The sequence below is a fragment of the Heloderma suspectum genome, chromosome 10 (genome assembly GCF_057233095.1).
Source record: "Heloderma suspectum isolate Gila_16-S chromosome 10, 16-S_ref, whole genome shotgun sequence".
NCBI classification, from domain to species: Eukaryota; Metazoa; Chordata; class Lepidosauria; order Squamata; family Helodermatidae; genus Heloderma; species Heloderma suspectum.
This window is the reverse complement of record NC_139467.1, coordinates 8,908,420-8,932,275: the sequence shown is the minus strand read 5'-3', so window position 1 is coordinate 8,932,275 and position 23,856 is coordinate 8,908,420. Positions and strand designations below refer to the sequence as shown.

The window sequence follows — 23,856 nt, the reverse complement described above, 5'->3', positions numbered from 1 at the left end:
TGTACATAGGCACACTGCCTCTGATACTGGAGGTAGCACATAGCCATCAGGACTAGTAGCCATTGCTAGCCTTATCTTCCATGAATGTGTCCATTAGTTCTTTCTATTGACTTGCTCGCCGAGAGCCCTTTACTTCCGCGTGGGCTCATGTGGTCGCATCAAAAGGACAGAACTGAGGAAGGGGCTGCCCAGCCAGTGATCATGATAATCAACAGTGGCTCATTTGCAGTGCTCCAGAGGCAGGCAAGGAGCCTTCATGGTAAGATGCCCTCTCTAAGCGGACTGCGCTCTTAGCGGTGCATTAGGAACAATTACAACAGAAGGTGGGGTGGGGTAGAGGGAGTGAAAGACTAGCACGTTTTTGTTAGGGAGACCAAAAGGGCAATTCAAACTATTCACCCAGCAACATGAGGGGACGTCCAGACAGGCTTGCATTCTCCAGGTGCAGTACGGCCAGGCTGTTGCTGATCCGTAAGGCACGTGCCACAAACGGTGCTGAGTGATCCAGCAGAGGCGTGTTGCGGGCATCCAAGTATTGGAGACAATTTGTCTGTGGGAGGAAGGAAACATAAAAAGTTCACGTGTGAGGGTCACTTCTTAAAAAAGGTATGAAGGTATGAGTGCCATACTTGGGTATGGACAATATTTATTTATTCATTATATTTTTAACCCATCCAACAACAAGCATCCTCTGGGCAGATTACAAACAGCTAAAAGAATCAAATAAAATACAAATACTTAAAAGAATAACATACAATACAAAACAAGCAGCATAAGGACAGATAAATATAAAAATACACCAATATGGAGGTGATGCGATGCATATGACACAGCACTCCAAAACAAAACAATGATCACCAGTATAAGGATTATACTGCAGTTTACTGATCAGCGGACCAAGCGTTTGTTCCATAAGAACGAACAGATTAACCACCAGGTTCATGCCCTGCAACAAAGCCTGTTGAACTGTGAGCGTAATAACAAAACATGGTATGGGTACTGCCTTCCAAGTGAGAAGATAGATGCTATTAAGGAGGCAAAAGATCGCCTTCAGGCAGCAGTTCCTCAGGTGCAGAAGAGAGTGTGGAATAAGATCATGAACCATTTGAAGACCCATAGGATAATGAGTCGTAAGATTGAGCAAATCTTTGGAACAGGTTGTAATCTACAAGGTGAGGAAAAAGGGGGGAAGCACGGTGTACAATAATTGGAGATGTGGCAGTGAAAGATAATATCAGGCACTTATGTGATTTAGGACCATAATTTGCTCTGAGCTTAAAAGCGAATGAGTATATTAGAATGGAGCTGCAAACAGGGCTGCATTGCCTGGCTAATCAGCTGAAATGGAGGGACGTTGTGCCTCCTGAGGAAAACAGTTCTCAGAAACAACTGGAAAAGTGCTGTGTTTTCAAAAAGTTTGAACTATGGCACCCCAGTCTCTCGAGATATTGATCATCTCATGATTGCGGCAGCTGACGAAATGAACAAATTATTTGATGCTGAGAAAGCACGTCAGAGAGATTGTTAAAAGATCAAAGAATTGCACTGAGGCAATTAACAGCACTCCGAGACAAGGGCACCTTAAGAGTATCTGTGGGTGATAAAGGAGGAGACTGTTATAATGAGTCAAGAGCCAGATAAAGAAACTGCTTTGTTACATCTCTCTGACTGCACTACATAAACTCCTGCATCGGTGACTGAGTTTCAAGCGAGGGGGGGGAATATAATGACGGTTTGGAAAAGCACTTGTGAAAGGTGGAAGGTTAATAACAACTTACAGCGATGTTGGACAATAACAGTCCTTGTTGGCCAATTATCTACTTCCTGTCAAAAACACATAAGATTGAGGAATGCATGATAAACAGCACAGATGCAAAGACATTTAAAGTAAGACCTATTATCTCTGGCTGTGATGGGCCAGCAGACTGAGTTAGCTGGCTGATTACAAATTGATAGTTTCATGTTTACAGTGTGATATCTTTCACTTCAACGGTGAATATTTTTCACAGAAACGTGAGTTAGCAATGGGAAACTGACTGGCGCCATTATTGACCATTGCATATATGAACTCAATTGAAAGACACTGTATCGATCGTGACATCCTCCCGCATTGCCAATATTTGGATGACATTATAACACGTACAGCGACAGAAGCAGATAAAGAGATTGATGCAATGAATGGGATGTACAGTATAAAATTAACATGGGAGCAGCCAAATGTAGATGGTTGGCTTCCCTTTTTGGATGTGAAATTAAACATCTATAATGGGCAGTTTGAAACAAGGTAGTATAGGAAACCTGTGAAAGGGGATATATTACTGAATTGTAACTCTGCACACCCTGTGCTACTGAAAAGGCAGGTGGTAAAGAACATGATTCAGAAAGTTGTTGGGGTGTCTACAATTAATTACGCAGAGGAATCAAAACAAAAGGCAGTAAAACTTGGCAGAGGCTAACCATTATACATTACCAGTTCCAGCTGTTGAGATTGTGAGGTGTACTAGAGGACTGCCTGCTTTGAAAATTCCATTTGTGACGGACAGATTTGTATGGGAAGCCCAAAAGATCCTTGATCACCATAACATCAAGGCTAATGTTTTTTGTACAAATAACAGTGAAACATCTTGTGAAGTCTCAGCTGTATGACAACTAACGCTGGATATGGGAATGCCCCATCCGTGTGGACAGTAAGAGAGAGTGTACAGTTAAGGGTGCTGTTTATAAAATTGAATGTTTGGAATGTAACTTCTTTAACATTGGTGAAACTGGAAGACCTCTCCTAAAAAGATATAGGGAGCACTTGGCTGATATTAAGCATAACTAAACATGTGCTAGACCTTTGTCCCTTCAGACGAGGGAGGAACATGCTGGCAGAGCAACTTTAGTGACATTCTCTGTGCTAGCAGTTGAATGGAGCTTCCAAAGGAGAAAGATTAAGGAGGCCATGTTTATTGATAAGCTGAAACCTGACATCAATGTGAAGGATGGGGTGAAGCAAGCCATGATGTTTATTAATGCGGCTTGATTGGCTGTTGAATACAGGCGTTGATTGTTAATCCCATCTTCTCTCACGGAGTGCGGCCTGCTCCTGATTGGTTCTTGCTCAGCTTAGAAGTGGAATGGTAGCATATTCTTATTTGTGACTGAAACATTTCACATTTTAAAATCTCTCTGTGTGTGTGTGTGTGTGTGTTTAAATTAAATCTGTCAATTTAAATTTTTAAATTTTAAAAAATTAAATCTATAAAATCTATAAACAGGATGCACTACTGGTACACATTGCTTTGTTTTGGAGTATAAAAATATATATGAACAGCCATAAAAATATAAAAACCAAGTCTCTAAAACGCCTGGGAGAAAAGAAAGATCTTTCCCTAGTGCTGAAAAGAAAACGATGTAGGCACCAGGCAAACCTCCTTGGACAGCTTTAAATGGGCAACACAGCCGAGAAGGCCCTTCTCACTTCTAGTCACATGCCTAACTTCTGTCAGTAAGGGCACCCGAAAGAGAGCCTCCGAAGAGGACTATGGGTCTCAGCAAGGATACATGAAAGGAGACATTCCTTTAGATCGGCAGTGTTGAACCTCCTTCAGCCTGAGGGCTGAATTCTATTTCAGAGAAGCTCTCGGGGGCCGCATTCCTGTAGTGGGAAGGGCTGAAGGCAAGAGGGGCAGTGCCTAAATACCAAAAATGCCAGCCCATTTTAGCTTAAAGCTCTCACTGCCAGGAGCTAAGCTTTAGGAGAGGCATTTCAAACTTTTAGAATGGTGTAAAAGTGCATACAAGCTGGAAACCCACCAAAGAAAAGGTGGTTGAGGGAAGGTGGTGGGGCCAGGGGGAGGAGGCGTGTCCATCTGGGGAACCTCAGAGAACTGGACCGGGTCCCCAAGCCTGAGGTCCTGCACCCTTGCTTTAGATACCCTGGTTCCAAGTCATAGGAGCTGGGAGATCCAGGTTCTAGTCCCCGCTCGGCCATGGAAGCTCACTGGGTGACTTTGGGCCAGTCACAGACTCTCAGCCCAACCCACCTCACAGGGCTGTTGTTGTGAGGATAAAACGAAGAGGAGGAGGAGAATGTAAGCCGCCTTGGGTTCCTTGCAAGAGGAAAAAAGGCGGGGTATAAATGCAATAAATAAATAAATAAATAAATGAACTGGGCTCAGAAACAGACTGGAAACCAGTGCAGAACTCCCAGCTCATAACACTGTGGGCCTGTATAACCTTAGCCAAGCCAATGTTTCCAAGTATTTTGTCATGTTACTGAATCATAGGGCTAGAAGCAGCCAGAAGATGAGGCAGTATTATTATTGTTGTTTACTACATTTATATCCTGTCTCTTTTCCTCTTGCAAGGAACCCAAAGCAGCTTACATAGTCCTCCTCTCCTCTCCATTCTAACCTCACAACAACGCTGTGAGGTAGATTAGGCTGAGAGTACGTGACTGCCCCAAAGTCACCCAGTGAACTTCACGGTCGAGTGGGGACTAGAACCTGGATCTCCTGAGTCAATAGACCTGAAGGCAGGATCTGACCCAGAGACAAGATTGGGCAAGCACTTTGGAGGAGCCAAAGCTTAGTGGTGGAGAGCTTGCTTTGCATGCAAGAGATCTCAGGCTCCATCTGGGCCATATTCTGTCAAAAGGATCTGAAGCTGCAGGGCTGGGAAGGACTCCTGACTGAGACCCTGAAGGGTCGCTGTCCATCTGAGTAGACAATGATGGTGATTCAGCTTAGAACAGCCTCACATGCAGTGGTGTAGCAGAGCCGAGGCTCGCAGGGATGCAACGCCTGGGACTTTCGGATTAGCAGGGATGCCAACTTCATCTGCCAGCCCCCGCAGAATTCCCTGTACCCTCTTGATTTTAGCTGCAATCCTCACAGTGGGGGCGGAGGGGATGAATTTTTCCAACAACAATATATTGTTCCCTGCTGTAATGCAAACGATTTTAGAGTGGCTTCATCTTGAATGGGCAATTAAGATCCATTAGCTTTGCAAAAGACCTGCTCCTGGTGGAGATGAAAAGTGCCAGAGGGATCGACACAGTTGCCTGCATTTTGGGGGGCCTGCCCTGGGGACTGTCATGATGAGCAACTGTACTTCAAAATGTGCCACTCCACCGCTGTTCAGGTGTGTCCTAAAGCAGCCATCACGCATCGCCAATGCCCAGATGTGCAGTGAAAGAAAAATACAACCAAGTTGTATTTTGTTTATTTATTTAAAGATGAAAAATGTAAAAATCCAAGGCTGGAGGTATGGAAGGGATGAGATTCATCACCACTACTACTGAGCTCTCTCAGGTTTATACAGCCTGGCAGTAAGGGAAAAAGAACACCTGCTGCATTAGCCCCTACCCAATATCCCTTTCTGCTATGCAGGCTTTTCCTCTGTAGCAGGAAAGAATATTCTGTTGGCAGATAGAAACAGCAAGAGCAATAAGCCTGTTAAAGCAGGAGATTATCGAGTTCCTGATTAACAGAGAGCAGTGAACAGGTTTATCTTTCCTGCAAGGGAGCTGGATCCTGATGTCTGCAGCAGGAACCAGACAGAGCCGTGCAAAAACAGTTTACATTCCCTCCCAGCGGGGAAGATCTTCTGCTCACTCAGCCCATGAAATTGTGGAGGTTGCCAGTTCTCTCCCTCAAAACAAGGACACTGGGGAGGGGAGGGAGAGGAAAAGAGGCATTACATTCCACCACCACCATTCCCCACACACACACACACACACACACACACACACACCGCAGAGTTAACCTCTTAAAGTATTTACAGGCATTGGGGTTGTAGCTTGATAAGGACTGAATGAGGATACAGATTCAATCTTCACTCTCTTTCCCCAATGTCGCCTGCAAGTGATACAATTAAGAAGAGGGGGCCAATATGGATGCCAACACAAACCTTCCTCATCATGTGCGCAGCAGCCTGCCAACCTCGCGTGCCAATGTGTTTGTTAAATGAGATGTTGAGATGTGTGGCTGACTCATAGTATTCGATCATATCAAACAGCGCCGAGGCACCCTGGCAAAGATGGGGGGGGGGGGAGAAACACTTAATTAGGATGCAGCAATAGAAGCACCTGACTTGGGTGCAACCCAGACAGGAGCAGACAAAGTTCATGTGACATACTGACACCTATTATGATAATGGTAGATTATGCACACGTCTTCTTTGCAGTTTGAAATATGATTCATTTTTCAGAGAAGTAGATCGAAACCTAGTTATCAACTTGCTCAAAGGTTTACACCCCAAAACTGTGTGTGCCCACTTGGAAGCAAGTCCCACTTTGCTTAATAGGGCATACGTCCAGAGAAGTGTGGACAGTATTGCAGTTTACTAGGCAGAGTGGCACCTTTATTTACCCTGTAATGGAACCTAACACAGTACCGCACATTCAGCCACCGAATATAATTTGAGGACATGCAATGCTAGCCATTTAGCAGTAATTGGATAGAACAGCAAGAAGACTTTTACACTCATTTTTGAGTAAGAGCAGACAACCACAACTGTAAGAACTTGACAATCCTGCAAACAGCAAAGTCCCACAACCAGTCTTAACTTGCCCCAGATTTTACCATTCATACCCACGGGGCCAACTCCTGATTAATACATTTAATTTGCCACTAAGGTGTTGGAGGGGGGTGCATCTAAGGCCAGGGCGGGCACATGCCCCACAAGTTGTATGCCACTGTTCAAAACAGTGGTTTGTTTTTACTGAGTTCCTTATTTCAGTATTACCGATAGATAGATAGATAGATAGATAGATAGATAGATAGATAGATAGATGGATGATAGATGGATGGATACTGATATAAAGATGGTTTGATTAGTGTATGCTGTAATAGTATATTAGCCTAACTTTCAAAATTAAATTACTCCAACTTGGTGACTGAATTATTTATAAATATATCTGCTGTATTTATTAATTAGTAGTTCGTAATTGGTGTTTCTCAATCTAAGGTTTGTGTAACTATACAATAGAATGTATTGAAATGCAGTATCTGTTTTGTTTATTTCATTTATACACTGCCAGGTTTGGTGGGTGGGTGGGTGGTAGAGAGGATGGGCAAACTGCCCCAGGTGAATAAATGACTAGTTATGGCCCTGAAAAACCAGCAATCTAAGACAAAGAGACAACATGCAGAGCAGTCTTGCTCCAGGCTTCCAACCACAAATGATTTGGGCTGGCACTATCCTCAATGAACCTGTGAGAGAAACATACCAAATCAGCATGTTGCCTGAAAATATGACTGACACCATTCACATGGAAAGGCCACACCACTGGCTGTGTTACCCTTCTGTGCAGCTGTAGATGAGGCATTAGAACTGAACTTTTGCGGGGCGAGGGCAGGTGGATGGGAGAAGAGGGTTAGGAGCTAACTGTCCATCAGCTAGGAAGTGGCTAAATTAAGGGTTCATTTGTTTCAACTCTGGATACACACCCTAAAGCGCTGGGCTTTGTTCACACACCCCCAAAGGAGGTGGGAAAGAATGGGTAGAACCTGAAGGTGAAAGAATGGATGGCACAACTTCAGACTGCAGGTGGATAATTCCATTTTAAAACTCCATGCAAGAAGAAAACAAGCATATCAGGGAGGAAGATTCTAGGGGCTCCATCACACAGGCGGAGAATTCCACATCAATGCCAGTTCTTTCCCTATCCAGTATCACTGCAGGACTGGGTCGTTCTCTTTAGATGGCTGTCCCCTATCATGTTATTTTTCGTTTCTTTCCTTCTCACGGGGGTGGTGATGCCACTCGGTGTGTAGCAATAATTCCTCCCTTGTTCCTGTCCCCTTCCCTCCCTTTGCACGTTACTGGTCGATGGGGACTAACACGCTGTAAGCCTGCAACCCTCAGCACACTTACTTGGAAGTAAGCCGCACTGAACTTAACGGGGTGCTCTGAATTAACAGAGGATGCTGATTCTGAGCTTGGTGGGGTGGAGGATCAGAGCTGTCTTCCTTCATTGCAGGGAGGCATCTTACCTTCTTCTCCCTCCAATCGAGAAATGTGCTCAAGCATTTACATGGCAGACATATGGTTTGAGAGCAATGCACTTCCTCGGCGCCGTCTGGTGCTGCTGTTGCCGAGCAGGCGGCGCACTGTGCTGCAGCCAGGATTTGGGGAGTTTGGCAGGGGGTCACCCTGAAGCAAAGGGGAAAATCGCTGGCGGGGGGGAGGGTCGGGCGCAGATCTTTTCTTCCTTAGCAAGACTTCAGCAGAGGCAGGAGTCACCCTCAAATCATGCGCCCTCCCCTCCTTGCAAGGAAGGGAGAGAGCACAAGCCCTCACACCTGTCAAATCTGCTCGGTCTCCTTCCATGCAACCCCGCATGGAATCTCCTAAGTGCGACATGCCCCGCAGCCCCTTCTCAATGCCTTTGTCATCCTGACCGCGCCCCCAACAACTGAAAACAAACACCCACAGCCGGTTTCTTCTGCTATTGGAGAATTGCACGGGGAGGTCATGGCGCTCCTGTTCCATGGGCTGGAAAAAAGACCACATTTTTTGCGTTTGGGGAAAACACAGGATAGGCTGGGGGAAGTGGCGGGAGACACCCTGGAGGGTAACGGCATCATCTAAAGAGCCTGCAAACTTCCGTGACAGAGCCTCTCATTAGCAGGATAAAAGCTCTGTTGGAAGAAGCCCTAACTCAGCCTCTTCCCTGCTGTGCTAGTTTTCTACTTGAATTGAGTTTTGTTTTTAAAGAGGGGGGAACATTAAAAAATGGTGTCCCCCACCTGTATGGTGTCCCCCACCTGTATTCCAAAGTGGTACAATGCACTCTTCCACCTCAGGATTCTACCAATGTAGTCTGCTGTGTAGGCCAGGCCTTAATCACAGTCCAGAGAAGGGAAAGGTCACCGGCAAAGGGCTCGGCACATCTATGCTACCATCATTCTCACTTTGCACCCAAGGTGGCCAGAAGCAGTGCAAGAGAATTCTGGGCTCACTCGCCCTGCCTCTTTCAGGTTAAGAGGCCTCATTAAGCTGCCTTGCCAAAGACCCCCAAAACTCTGGAGCCAGCACAAACCATGGTTGGCAATCTGCTTGCAGGAAACAATCTGTGGCTGTTTGCAGAGAGAGACTTGTCACGATGCCTAGTCTGAGAATTCAAGCCAGTCACACCATTGGGAGAGGCCAAAGACCAGAGGCAGGGCATATGCTTTGTATGCAGAAGGCCCCAGGATCAATCTCCACTCACAGGCCTGGGAAAGCTCTCTGCCCAAGGCCTCGGAGAGCCACTGCCAGGGGGCATAGCCAGGGTTAGGTGAGATGGCAACTCCTTTTAGCCAAAAGCTCAGCACTCAACTCCAAGTTCAGAATTGGTGAAGGATTACAGGATTCAACTCAGTTAACTAGGGGAGAGAAAGAGAGACAGAGGTTCTTTGTACGTCTATACATGTTACATACATCTTCATCTAGGTTTGTTTGCTCCAAATCCACTATTTTGAACTGGAGGCGCTTAAAGATCTCTTCCAGGGCCTCGCAAGCCTTGTAGTCTAACTTCTCACCTAGAAAACAAGAGAGACAAAGTAAGCCTCCAGCATTTAAAAGATTTCATGGTCAGGCAACGGGTACACTAAATATTGGAATGAGAACTATAGAAACCCAGGAATTAATGTACAATTTGGGTGTGGAAGGAAGGGGGGGGAGAGAAAATGAATGAATTAATATCTCCCCCTTGACGATATGGCTTTGTAGACCCCTGTCTACAAGAGATGGCTGTAGTTCGACAGGGGCAAGGGGTAAATTAGGTGCAAGTGAGTTGGCAAGGCTGCCCATATTCTGAGCATCCATAGCTTCTATCTACAAAAGAGAAAAGAAACAAAAACAAGGGGCAGCACCAGTGTGTGGAAGAACATTTCCCAAACTTCTTGAAAGTTGAGGTGCTTTTTTCTGCTGAATTAAGATTAGAAGCCCACATCATTTTTTACAAGCTAAAAACATTTCCTTTTGGGATGCGCAAGAGCGAGCCCCGAGTACGTCTCTGCTTGAGGCTCGAGATAGCCACAGCCAGTCAGAGGAGCCCAGCCTTCCCCAACCTGATGCCCTCTAGATAGGTTGGAATACAGCTCATATCATCCCCACCCAACAGGATCACTGACTGGGGATGGTTGGAGTTGTAGTCCAATATACCTGGAGGGCTCCAGAATGAGGAAGACTGGAGTAAACAGTACAGGGCCAGGTGGGCTACTGGTATGACGCAGGCAGCTTCCTGTGATCTGCCCTCAGAGGAGCCCAACCAGTGCTGTGTTCCTTCTTGAGTTTTTGTTCTCCTTCTAGTCAGGAGTCCAGAGCAGGGAATTGCTCAGAGATTCAGTCAGGAGCTTCTGGGAACCAGCTGCTTCAAGCTCGCAGGAGCCTTTCGTTATTCTTGCGGCACACAAGTAAGTCTCTCACAGTTTGGGAATTATTGCTGCAGTAGGAACAAGTGTACAAAGAACCTCAACAGGTGTGTCAGGAACAGTTTACGATGAAGAAATGCTGCAGGGAGCATTTTTCTCCCATTGAGCTAAGATCTGATATGCTGTATATCTCTCTGTTCTCCCTTTATAAACCAAAAAGCAAACAAACCACACCAGATAACTTTCTACAGCTCACGGTAGTTGGACAAAGCCCGAGCTTTCAAGTCCAGCTCACCACATGTAAATCCAACAACAAAAAAGTGAGGTTGTGCCATGTCTAATCTGGGCACACCCAAAAAAAGGCTTGTGCAACTCCTCCCTATGCTTCCATTACTGACACAACTTATTTTACTCGCAGTGACCAAAAATCAGCAACCCTATGAACAACAGAGATCTCATCTTGACCAGCGGAGCAATTCCCATTTCCCACAACAGGCCTTATCTATCCCTTTTCCAAACTTCCTTTGGCCAAGGACTAGGAACTTTTCTATATACACAAGAAAAACGAACTTAATCAGAACCTTTTCCATCATAACTCAGATCTGGTACTGTATGGTGAACATGAAGAATGCTCACAGGCTTGGCTCTCCTTTCTACCATGGAGCCAGATAACCGAAAGCAGCGGCTGCTTGGTCCCCTGCTCCTCCTGCCCAATCACATACCATCTGCTCAGCCATTACGTGCAGCCCATTACTTTTCTACTCCAGTGAAGCCCCCACTCTCCAAGCCTGGGGCCCCGGCAATTGTCTGCCCTGCCCACTAGACCAGCCTCTCCAGCAACGGACATTTTACAGGCAAACTGTGCATACAAACACATCCTGAAGTCAGCAACCTGTCTCTGAGGTATGAACAGGGTTGCTCATTGATTTGTTTAGGACAAGTGACTCCTTGGTTATGAAATATTAAAATCAGGTGAGAAAGTGGGAGAAGAGGGAAGGATGACCCGAGGTAACCCCAATCAAGGCCACGTGTGTGGAAGCAATTATACATACATTAGCCATGCGTTTGTTTGCATGTGCCGTCTCGGTTACACAATGTGGCACACTTGCGAGCTTGTTTACAATTTTAAAAAGGGGACTGGAGATAAAATAACATGTTTGAATGGAAAGATGGGAGAGGGAAGAGAAGAAGAATGTTGGCAGACATGTGAAATACGGAACCAGCTTTCGCACACCAGATTTCATGGGCTCGCCAGCAAAACAAGAACTCTGAGTGTACCAATTTGGACATTACACCATGCAGTAATAGGAATAGTCTCAGCATTTGCAACACTGAACTCACCCTGACTGCTTTCAAGTAGAAATGAATGGAACAGATTCCCAAGCTAAAGATGTGTGCATTGGGGGGGAGGGGGATCCACAGCCTTAGAGGAATACCCACAGTTGACAAAGTGATTGTGATTTGCACTCTATCAACAGGAGGCTTGGAAACATACCTTTTAGGTCCAGGCACTCTATCCTAGGAGTCAGGTCCTTAAATTCCTGCAACAGAGCAGAAACATTTTACTAAACATGAAGGAAAGTGCCTTAAGATCAGGGAGCAAGAAGAGCTGGAGAGAAGAGTGTAAAGCCTTATGTATCAAAAGCCCCAAACACTGTCAGCGTCTTCTGGTTCCCAGTCCAGCCCACGCCACTCTTTCAGGAGCGAACCCAGTTTGCTTCAAATCCAGGATTAAGTCTAGATCCTATCAGAGGAGACAACCTATCGGATACACAAGGGGTGGCTCCTTTCCTCTGAATCCACCTGGGTCCAGTCTCACGGTTTTAAAATTAACCTGCAATATGTTTCTGCTTTGGACAGTGTTCTTCTAGCCCTGAGCAGGAAGTTCTCACTTGAGAGCTTGCAGCCCAAAGTGGCGGTGGAGTTGTTGTTTGGAAGGGTTGGGGGAGGTCAAATTGGGAAAAAAAGGGCAAAACGTCCTTCCCTCTTTCCCATCTTGGGGGCGGGGGGAGATGGTGCAGAACTCAGTGAATTTGCAAGATTCTCTCTCAGATTGGAGGCCAGCATACTCATTTCCCGCAGAGTGATGATATAAACACAGAATTGTTCTGAGCATTATTGGCTGTAGCTTGATGGCTGTAGCTCAACGGCAACTGCCAGCCAGAGAGGAGCACCAGTGAGGGTGCACCCCGCCACCCCTGAAAACAGACAAAATGCCACAAAAGGGGAAGGGGGGGTTCACACACAGTCAGAGTAGATTACACTGGGCTACGTTCACTGCTCCTGTCTGTGGCTCTTGCGCTGGACCCCCATAGGTTACAGCAATTACAGGGGAAAAACCGAAATGTGTTGGTGGAGTGAACTCCATGGGAAGCCAGGGTAACCACTAGGAGAATCTTGCAAGCTCCCTGGCAGAGCCTGGGGGGACCAGTGGAAAGACCCGTCTCGCCTTGTCCTTGCCTGGTGGGTGCTTGTGCCATATGGGGACAGGCCACAGCTCAGCAGGAGAGCACATGCCACACATGCAGAACGTCCCAGCCTCAATCCCCTTCATCTCCAGGTAGGGCCGAGAAAGAGCCCTGTTTGAAACCCTGGAGAGCCTCTGCCAGTTAGTATACACTGAGCTTGAAGGACCGATGGTCTAACGCAGTATAAGGTAGCTTGATCCACAAAAGATAACCCTCTGGGAATGTATGCGACCCAATCCTGGGAACACAATGCCTTGGGGGGTTATTATTACTGCTTTCCATTCCAGTTGCAGGCAGCTTTCTGCAGTATTTAAAAAAATACATCTCTGGCTCTGACAGGCACACCTGATAAATGTTTGTGCTATACACTTAAGGGAAAGCACGTACCTGGATCTGCTTCAGTAGTTTGGGTATCTGTTTGCAGTTTAATTTCTGACATGCTTGCTTGTAGGCGGTGAGAATTTCTTCCACGGTCACATTCTGAGCTGAAAAGAGTGAAGAGAGAGCACATGAATGACTAAAAGACCATTTGATTTGTGCCAGCTACAGCATTACGGGACTTGGAGCCACTGGTATGAAACAAGGTATTAAAAGCAAAGAAATAAATATGAAGACTGTGAATTGCCAAAAGCCTTGATGTGGTTTTACAAGTCACTCAGTCATAGAATTGGAAAGGACCTTGGAGACCATCTAGTCCAATCCCCTGTTCAATACAGGATCTGCAGTGCAGGATGCAGCTACAGCATCCCCAACAGATGGCTGTTCAGGCTCTGCTTAAATACCTCAAGCTAAGGAGAGCCCAATGCTTTCTGAGGCAATCTGTGCCCCTGCTGAACAGCACAATTAGGACGTTTCTCCTAATGTTTAGCTGAATCTGCTTCCCTGCAGTTTCCAACAGTGCTTCTAGCCCTGCCTTCTGGAGCAACAGAGAACTCAGCTCCCACTTCTGCATGACAGCCCTTCATATATTTGAACATTATTATCACATCTCCCCTTCATCTTCTCTTCTCCAGGCTAAACATACTCAGCTCTTTCAACCGTTCTTCATAGGACTTGGTTTCCAGACCCATCCTCATCCTGGCTACTCTTCTCTGGATATGCACCAACTTGTCAATGGTGTTCTTAAAACTGGGTGCCCAGAACTGGACACAGTACTCCAAGTAAGGTCTGACTAGCACAGAAAAGAGCTGAACTGCTACTTTCCATGATCTGGACACTACGCTTCTGTTAACACTGCCTAAGATTGCATTAGCTTTTTTAGCCGCTGCATCACACTGCTGGCTCATAATCTGCTTGCGAACCTAAGATTCTTTTCGCGTGTACTACTGCCAAACTAGGTCTCCCCAACCTATACTCATGTCTTTGATGTTTTTGTATCTAAATGCAAGACCTTATATTTAGTTTCAGCCCAGTGTTCCAGACTATTGAGATCCCTTTGAGTCTTGATTTTGTCTTCTATAGCATTAGCTATCCCTCTCAGCTTTGTGCCATCTACAAATTTAACAAGCATCCCCTCTACACCCTCAACCAAATCATTAATAAAAGTAATGAACAGCACAGTGCCTAGGACAGAGCCCTGCTGAGGCACTCCACCGAGACCTCCCTTCAGGGTGACACAAAGTCATTAACAAGCACTCGCTGAGTATGGCTGCTCAACCAGCTGCGGATCCACCTAACAGTATTTCTTTATTATATTTTTAATCTGCACAATAACCGATGGGCCGATTGTATAAAATACAATACAACATAACACACAGCACAGGAATCAATAAAACAGCTTTAAAAAGTCTAGAACTAGGTCTCTAAAATGTCTGGAAGAAAAGGAAGGTCTTTGCCTGGCGCCAAAAAGATAACGATGAGGGTGCCAGGCGAACCTCTTTGGGAAGTTCATTCCATAAGTGGGATGCCACAACCGAGATGGCCCTCTCCCTTGTAGCCAACAGTAGTAGCATCTGAGCCACATGTTATCATTTTGGCAAAGATATTATGGGAAATCTTGCCAAATGCTTGTAGTAATAACTGCACCCTTGCAAACATGTTATATTATTGTGCTGTATCCCTGTCTGCTTTAAGGACAACTGGTTCTTTAAAGCAGACACACAAGTCTAAAGAAAATCGTAGTGGAGGGAAATGGAATCCTGTGCTTGTTTTTCATTCGTAACTCATTTCTGGTACTCATTAGGAGATTGGGCCAGAAATAAAATTAAAAAATCAACACTTTCCTGCTTATAAGAGCCAAGACATGCACAGGGTCCAATTCTCCATCTCCCCTCGAACTAGGAAGTGGGGGGAGGAGAAGAGGTTAGAACAGGTAAAACGGAGGAGGCAGAGAGGGGCAAGCAGCTGGAGGTATAAGTGGGTAGGGGTGCATGTACGTATGGGAGAGGGAGATTTTTTCACCTACGAGTATAATTGCAAGGCTGCTCCTAAATAAATAGGATACTCCCTCCCCCTGGCCCCACTATCCCCACTTTAACCTCCAGTTCTCAACACCCAGAGGCAAGGCTAAACAAATATTCCCAATTTCTAGGTGCCAGCATTTGGTTTCTAGGATTTTCCCAGCCATGTCCAGAAGGATCAAGTTTTTTTCTGGTGTTAGCAAATGTTGCATAACAGGACGATTTGCCAGAATCCTGACATCAGCCACAAAGCATTATTCATTGGGGGATGGGAATCGGGTACTTCAGGCCATATAGCCAAACTGGATCTAGTGGCAGGATGCAGGCTGTTAAGCACAGAGGCTGGATTGTCTCACAACTGAAACTGGCCTACTGAACTAACTCCACCACCATCACACTTGGCCCTCACACCATGCAGTTCGGGAGTTCAGGTCTGCTTCACACGCATTTGCTCAGAAATACTTACAACAGCTCTGTAAGGCAGTACCACTATTATCGTCTCCAAACTGCAGATAAAGGGGTAAGGAACTTAAGACCAGGCTTTAAAAACAAACAGGAGAGTGCTATCCCAAATTTATCAGCTCTTACTACATATGAAAGAAAATGTTGTTTTGTTGGTGGTTTTGTATTAAAGCTAGAAAATTCTGGCAAGGCGTACTAAATGCTATTAATGATGTTTTTGGAGGGAGATTAACAATGGACCTCAATATATTTTTATTAACATTTCTAGAGAAGGAAGGTGTCTAAAGATAACGAAGATTTATAATTTCATTTTATTGTTGCCACCATGATTCTGCATGCCAAGTACTGAAAACTTCTATAACTCCCAAAATGGAGAACATCTATCTACCCACCTACCTACCTACCTAAAATTATTTCTAGGCCGCCTCTAAGAGTGGAACCCTTAATGTATGAAATGATGGGATTTAGCTGTACTTTGTGAATTTACAGGAGCAAATTGGGTATGACAATAAGAACACAGAATGGGTTCACACATTATGCTAAGCCATGGTGTTGTTTGTTAAAATTTGGCCCGCCATTGTCTGGTTTTGTATGATCATGGAGGGAAAATAAGCCACAGCGAGCTGCCTAATTAGCATAATTACCCTCACCAGGTGTGGGTTGTTTTGACATCCAAACCTGGCGAGGGTGGCTGGCTGGGGTGGTTTACAAACCATCCTAAATCCTAGGACAAGCCATGGTTTTCAGAGTGGTTTGTAAACCATGCCAGCCATCCGCCCTCGCTGGTTTCGAATGTCACGACAACCCATGCCCAGCGAGGGTAATTATGCTAATTAGGCCACTCACAACCAGCATGCATCATTGTGCGTACCCACCCAGTGTGTCTGAACTCGCCCCTACAAACAAGCCATGGTTTGTTAACAAGCTATAAATCACAAATAGAACCCATGGGTTGCTTTTGGGTTATGAAGTTTGGCTTGTTTAAACCATGGCTTGCTGTGATGGCCGAATCCAAACATTGGCTTATCCTTGGCTGCTGTCTGTCTTGAAACAGAGGCGCCCAACAAGAGTAGCCTGAAAATGAAACTGCTCTGAAGGTTGGTTAAATAGATGGGAGAGGAATAAACCAGAAAAAGGGAAAGCAAGCTGCTTATCTGCAAGACAATTAATGGCAAAAGCAACAAACCACAGTTAACATAAATTATGGCTTAGTGTTATGTGTGAATGCAGCCTAAGTCTCAATAGCTTTGAAAGAGACTGGAAGCATTTAAAACTGCATTGGAATATTAAAAAGAGAGTGACAGAAAATCCTTTTCCATTATGTAAATACATTAATGAAATGTTGTGACTCCCTGGTGTTTTCAGGTCAACATATAAGCATGTTTTGTCTTTCAAAGCAACGAACTGCAGGCTCATGTGCCACTAACTAGCACACAGTTAACATATGGCATTGATTAGCACAAAATGCAGTGATGGCTGTAAAATTCATGGAAGATAAGGCTACCCAAGGCTACTAGACCTGATGACTATATGCTACCCCCGGTATCAGAGGCAGTATGTGTCTGCATACCAGTTGCTGGGGAACACAAGTGGGAGGGTACTATTGCACACACATCTTACTTAGGGGCTTCCCACAGGCAGCTGGGTTGGCCACTGTGTGAAGAGAATGTGGGACCAGACAGGCATTTGGTCTGATCCAGGACAGTTTTTCTTAAATTATTTTATTCAAAAGTGTCTTCCTTTTTAAAGAGCAGCACGGAACTAGTTGTGTGGAACTTTGCATTCCAGCTCAAGAGAAGAGTAGTTTGCCCAAAATCACAAAGGGAGTCTGCTGCTGAGGTGAGAGTTGAACTGAGGATTTCTTGGTGTATTCTGTGCTTGGACATAGCAGTCGGCTTTCTCAGAATATCACCTTTCTTTTTTCTTTTCTTGCTTTCTTTCTTTTTTTTTAAGCAAGTTTCTAGTTCTTAAGGTTGTAAAGATAGTTACGAAGCAATGCTGTGGACTGTGCCCTTGGTGCTCAGAAGACTGTGAACTCGAAGGCTTCTGAGATTTCCATGCCCTGCCAGGCTGAAGCCGGCACTGCAGGAGGAACAGCGGAGGCTATGGTTGCCTGCCCACCCTCTGATCTCTTCATTTCCAAGGATGGAGGGAAGGAGGCTGGAGGAGGCTCAGGATAAATTGTATCCTGGTCTCATCCCCTCCCCGCCCATGGGAACACCCATTTTCCCCCCTCTCCAAGGTTAATTTTCCAACCTTGGAGAGGCAGCCAGCACAGTTCTCTCTGCATCAGCTACAAGGGGACAGGGTCAGATCTCTGATTCCACTTTCGAGGTTGGAGTGCTATCTCCAACCTCAGAAAGGATTTTCCAAGCCATCCTATGGTCCCTGGGATGCTCACCCAGGGACCACAGGGTTGCTCTTTTATTTTATTTATATGTTAAATTTATATCCTGCCTTTCCATCAAATGGTGTTCAAGGCGGCTAACAACAATACAAAGAAAACAGATATGCCTTAAAGCATGTTGCCAACTTTTGCAGACACCTCCATAACTGGAGGAGCTGTTGAGTTAAAATGCCCAGGTGTCAGAGGGCAGAGATTCAGTGCCCTGGTATATACCAGTGCAAAATTCCTTGCAAAAAGCCCAGCAAAATTTTGAGTTCAGCTAGACCGGAGAGAAGCAAACCCACTAGGAAAAGAAAGGGCCCTATTTTTGTTGGTACATTTCGGTCTCTCTTGCCTTACCCCAGGCCCCTAATCTGCTGCTAGCCCACATCACCTTGAGAACACTGTAAACTAAACTCCACTGAAAGTGGGGTGGAGTAAAGGCAACTAAGAACAGCTGCACTACCCTTGGGAGGAGAACAGTTGTGCCACACTCCTCAGCAACCCAGGTGGGTGCCCAGCCCAATCTCTTTGGTGCTGGGACTGCTGGGCACCTGGATTTTTTCTACCCCTGTCCATGGAGTTCCCTGCTTGTACAGTTCTTTGTTGCAAAACAAGAGAAATCAGGCAAATGTGCTTGATTTATACAGTTTGAGCTCTTCTTACAGAAATATTTGAGGTATCTTGGTGTAGAATTTTAGTGTGGGGGATTAGTAGACACAGTCATTCTTACTGTCAATTTAAACTGTTCATGCTACTCCAGGAAGGAGTCTCTTCCCCCTCGCCCCTCGTCCTTTTCTTCCTTCCAAAAGGTGGCCATTTTGCGGGCAGACAGCAATTACAGGCCTATTATTAAAGCAAGAGATTCTGGCAGCCCTTAAAAGCTGCCCTCAGAGCATCTTTTTGCACACACAGGTACTCAGAAACCCAGGATTAAGCAGTATCAGCCTTGTGGTTGACTATGAAGCCTGGCACCAGCATGTAGACGGATAAGAGTCATTAAACACACAAACACACACCCAAGCAACCAGACGGAGGCTGACTTGAAACGCTCCAAGAGCTGCCGAACAAACAGCTCTGGATCACAAAACAGGGTTTGTTGTGCAGAGATCTAATTACAAGGTTGTAATCTGGCCAGGATTACTGAAGCAGAACGATACCTCCACCCCCACCTTGGGCTCAGTTCGGGAAAGGATCATTCTGCCACTAACATAAATTATTGGGAAAGACTAGAAATTTCCAAACGGCTGCAGCTGCTGCACACTTCCATTTTAATTGCTTTTATGTGCAAGCCAAGCATTCAGATACGAGAGGAGAAAGAACCCCTCCAATTAGCTTCAAATGTTGTTCTGGTTGTTATTTTTTAAAGATTCCAAGACTAGCAAGTTTTTTGTCAAGAATCTGCAAAGCTTCTCAATAAAGAGAAAACCTAACCTTGCAATGTATTATTCATTTTGATGTGCTATTTTAATATGCAGTCTGTTTACTGCGGCTAACATTTTGTTTTAAAGGAAATACTGCCATTCCTCACAGTGGCAGGGAACAAACTGAAGACTATGACAACAGTGTTAAGAAGCAGTTAGTAGTGCTTTGAGGCAGGAGACTTTTGCTTTCTGAGCATAAGGAATGGTGACCCAGAGAATGCAGAATGTGTTATTGATGGGCCTTTCCCTGCCTACCTCCACTTCTCTGGTAAGCTGTCTCCAACCGCCCCTGCCCTTGCTCTCTCAAAGCAAACACAGGATGATGATGATTAAATTTATTAATCGTCCATCTGGCTGGTCACCCAGCCACTCTGGGCGATGTACAACATACAATAAAACAGTTTAAAACAATAAAATTCTACAATAAAAACATTTTCTAAAATACCCTAACCCACCCCAAATGCCTGCCTGAACAACCACGTTTTTAATGCACAACGGAAGCTCATTAAAGAGGGGGCATGACGGAGTTCCCTAGGGAGGGAGTTCCACAGAGTGGGGGCCACCACAGAAAAGGCCCTCTCCCTCGTCCCCACCAGTCTAGCTGTCCTGGCTGATGGGACAGAGAGAAGGCCATCCGAGGCTGATCTTGTTAAGCTCACACTTCTAACTTCCAAATGCATTCCAGCTAATGAAGATTCCCTGCAATGTTCAGCTACTGGTGGGATCACGGGCTGTTAGGAAAACTCATTTTGGGCTTGCATGGAATACAACTGAATATGGAGGTGGGCCAGGGCTTTCCAGAAAAATGGAACAGAAAGTGTGGTGTAGTGGCAAGAGTGTTGGAGCTGGGAGATCCGGGTTCTAGTCCCCACTCAGCCATGGAAGCTCACTGGGTGACTTTGGGCCAGTCACAGACTCTCAGCCCAACCCACCTCACAGGGGTGGATGTTGTGAGGATAAAATGGAGAGGAGGAGGATAACGTAAGCCGCCTTGGGTTCCTTGCAAGAGGAAAAAAGGCGGGGTATAAATGCAATAAATAAATAAATAAATAAATAGTGCAAATGTGCACATACTCACACACTGAGCAGACATTTCCAGCTACTGCAGAGCAGCTGAGATAGGATGACCAGAGGCAAAGGAGGCTGGATTTATTGGGGAGGGAATTTCGGCAAGGGCAGTTTTTCTCTGGGAATTTAAGTGGTACCTGCTGCAACTCCATCTTTTACACAACTCCTAACAGCAAAGGAGCCTGGTCTTCCACTGCATATGGTCACCCTATCTGAGCATTCTACCTGAAGATCCCCAAGAATCACAATTTTAAACAATGAAAGAAAAAGTAACCAATACATAGTCCTCAGAGCTCTGGAAATAATATTTGAACACAGCTGTCTTGTCCCTCGCACAGCTACCTGTCACTTCTTTGTGGCCTCCCACTGATTTCCCTTCCCATAAACAGTAATTGCCTAATATAAAACACTTTCCCTACGTCAGAGGGTGTCACACAGTAACCCTTACAACACCCCTGTAATGCACGCCAAGGTATTATCCCCTTATTACTGGTAGAAGTAATGCCTTGGGAATAAGTCTGAGAGAATAACGGCTTACCTAAGGCCACCTACCAATAAGCTTGTGGCTGAGGTGAAATTTGAACTGGGGACTTCCCAACACACAGAGCAGTCTCTTAGGGCGCAATCCTATGGGGATGGCAATAAGCCTCCAAACTCAAGAGGCACATGGCCATCCAAAGCAAAGCAGGAGGAGCGGTGGAGGCGATCTTCGCCTCCATGCTCTTCCTGCTCTGCATTTTAGCTAGACAGGTGTTTTTGTCCCCTTTACCCCCTTTTGTCCCCTTCACAACCTCGGAGAGGCAGCCGGCATGGTTCTCTCTGCACTGACTGCAAGGGGGAGGGAAGCTTAGATTCTTGGCTCTGAGGTCAGAGCACTGACTCCAACCTCAGATTCAGGAATCTGAATTATCCTATGGCCCCCAGACTCTGTCTAGGGGCCATAGGATCACTCCCCTCTGCCATTATGCAATGCTCACATTATTTGTCTTTTCCGTCCCTTTCTCTACCAAGTCCAGAAAAAATCCTGATCCCAGTATTGACCAGCATTTAAAATCAGTTCTGGAGGACCTGCTCTCTGTCCCATCCATATGCATTTTATCAGCAAGTGGGTTGATACAAAAGACAAGGTCTTCTTAGTGGTGGCCCTACCACACTTCTCCCTCCCTGTAGAGATCCTCTAGGCTCCCCATTTTTTCCAATCTATTGATAGATGGCAAAGACTTTTTTTAATTCAAGCTAGCTTGAATTAGTAACTGAATTCATCAATTACCTGCTGTTTTATGATGTTTCTGCTGAACTATTATTAATGCTGCTTCTACGCAGCAATCCTATGCCAACCTATGCACACTTACTTGGGAGTAAGCTCTACTTAATACAGTGAGGTTTACTTCTGAGTAAACATACATAGGAACGCCATTAACTATGTATACTTCTTTGTAATGAATGTGAACGTCAGCCCTGCTGGATCACAGAAAAGGCCTATCTAGTCTGGCATCCTGTTTCCCACAGTAGCCAACCAGATGCTTTGAGAAATCCACAAGCAGGACATGAGGGCAACAGCACTCTCCCACTGCTATGTCTCAGCAACTGGCATACAGAAGCGTGGTGGTTCCAATCTTGGAGGAAGCACAGAGCTATCCTGACTAGCATCCACTGACAGCCTTATTCTCTACCAATTTTGCTTAATTTCCTTTAAAACCACATATGTTGGTGGCCATTACCACATCCTGTGGAAGTGAATTCCTCATTTTAACTATGGACTGTGTTTAGACATCCTTTCTTTTGTCTATCCTGAATCTTGCAATGTTGTACCATTTCTTCATGGGAAGTGCTAAGTACTCCAAAGTGTGGCCACACCATAAGTTTTTATAAGGGCACCACAATATTGGCAGTTTTATTTTTGACCCCGTTCCCAAATGTTCCCTAACACAGAATTTGCCTTTTTCACAGCTGCCACACACTGGCTCAATGCTTTCATTGAGCTATCCACCATGGCTCCATGATCCCTTTCTTGGTCAGTCACTGCCAGCTCAGACCCTGTCAGTGCATATGTGAAGTTAGGACTTTTCCCTCCCAAAGTGAATCACTTTACACCTACATTACCACATTTTCCACTTTAATGCCCATTCATACAGTTTGGAGAGATGCTTTTGGAGCTCTTCACAATTCCTTCTTGTTTTTAACCACTCCAGGTAATTTGGTGTCATCAGCAAATCACCTCACTCCTCATTCCAGATAATTTATGAACAAATTAAAAAGCACTGGGCCCAATTCTGGGGTGTACATCCCTGGTTTGTGAGAATTGTCCATTTATTCCTACTCTCTGCCATCTGTTCTTTAACCAGTTACCAAACCATAAGAAAGGCCCATTCTCTTATCAGAAGACAGTTAAGTTTGCTCAGGAGGCTTTGGTGAGAGACCCTGTCAAATGATTTTTTGAAAGTCTAAGTACACAGCTTATGCAAGATAATTTTATCTTTTATAATATTTTCCACAAATTTACCTGGAACTGAAGTTAAGTTAACAGACTTATAGTTTCTTGCCATCCCTCCTTTTTAAAAATTGTCATTACACTGGCCACTTTCTAGTCCTCTGGTACAGAGGCTGATCTTAGGGACATGTTACCTATTATTGTTAGTAGTTCAGCAATTTCACATTTGAGTTCTTTAAGAACTCTTGGATGGATACCATCTGGATCCAGTGATTTGTTTGTTTTCAGTTTGTCAATAACGTCTAGAACATTATCTTGTCACCACAATTTGACTCAGTTCCTCAGACAACCTTCCTGTAAAGGTCAGTTAAGGCACGGGTATCTGTCCTACATCTCCCATAATGAAGACAGATGCAAAGAATTCATTCAGCTTTTCTGCAATCTCCTTATCCCCCTGTAGCATATCTTTAACTCCCTTGTCATTCAATGGTTCAATCTCTGTTTTTTTCTGACATATTTAAATGTTTTTAAATAGTTGGTCTTAAATGTTTTTAGCAATATGCTCCTCAAATTCTTTTTCTGCATCCCTTATTGTCTACTTGCATTTGTTTTGCCAAAGTGTGCGTTCCTTGGGCAAGACTTTCATTTTCTGAAGGATATCTTCTTGCCTCTAAAGCTTGACTTTGCTCGTTAACCAAGCAGGCATCCCACTAGACTCGGTGGTACCTGTCCTGATCTGCAGTGCAATTTTATTGCTTCCATATTGTTAAATGTTCCTTTTCATTGTAAGTTGCTTTGGTTATTGTTTTACTGGAAAAGTGGGGTATAAATATCAAACAAAATTAAACTAAAACATTAAATTTTAAATGCAT

At 45.0% G+C, this 23,856-nt stretch overlaps 1 protein-coding gene across 1 annotated transcript in view; it reads right to left on the bottom strand.

Annotated features, from left to right (window-relative positions):
* PPP1R37 (protein phosphatase 1 regulatory subunit 37) overlaps nt 1-23,856 on the bottom strand; it is a 60,245-nt gene that overhangs the window by 14,453 nt on the left and 21,936 nt on the right. The window contains exons 2-6 of the mRNA XM_084814980.1: nt 13,202-13,299; nt 11,842-11,887; nt 9,412-9,512; nt 5,896-6,015; nt 400-550 (exon numbers count right to left, since the gene is read on the bottom strand). Of these exons, the coding sequence (XP_084671106.1) occupies nt 400-550; nt 5,896-6,015; nt 9,412-9,512; nt 11,842-11,887; nt 13,202-13,299 (516 nt within the window). The remainder of the gene's footprint in view (nt 1-399; nt 551-5,895; nt 6,016-9,411; nt 9,513-11,841; nt 11,888-13,201; nt 13,300-23,856) is intronic.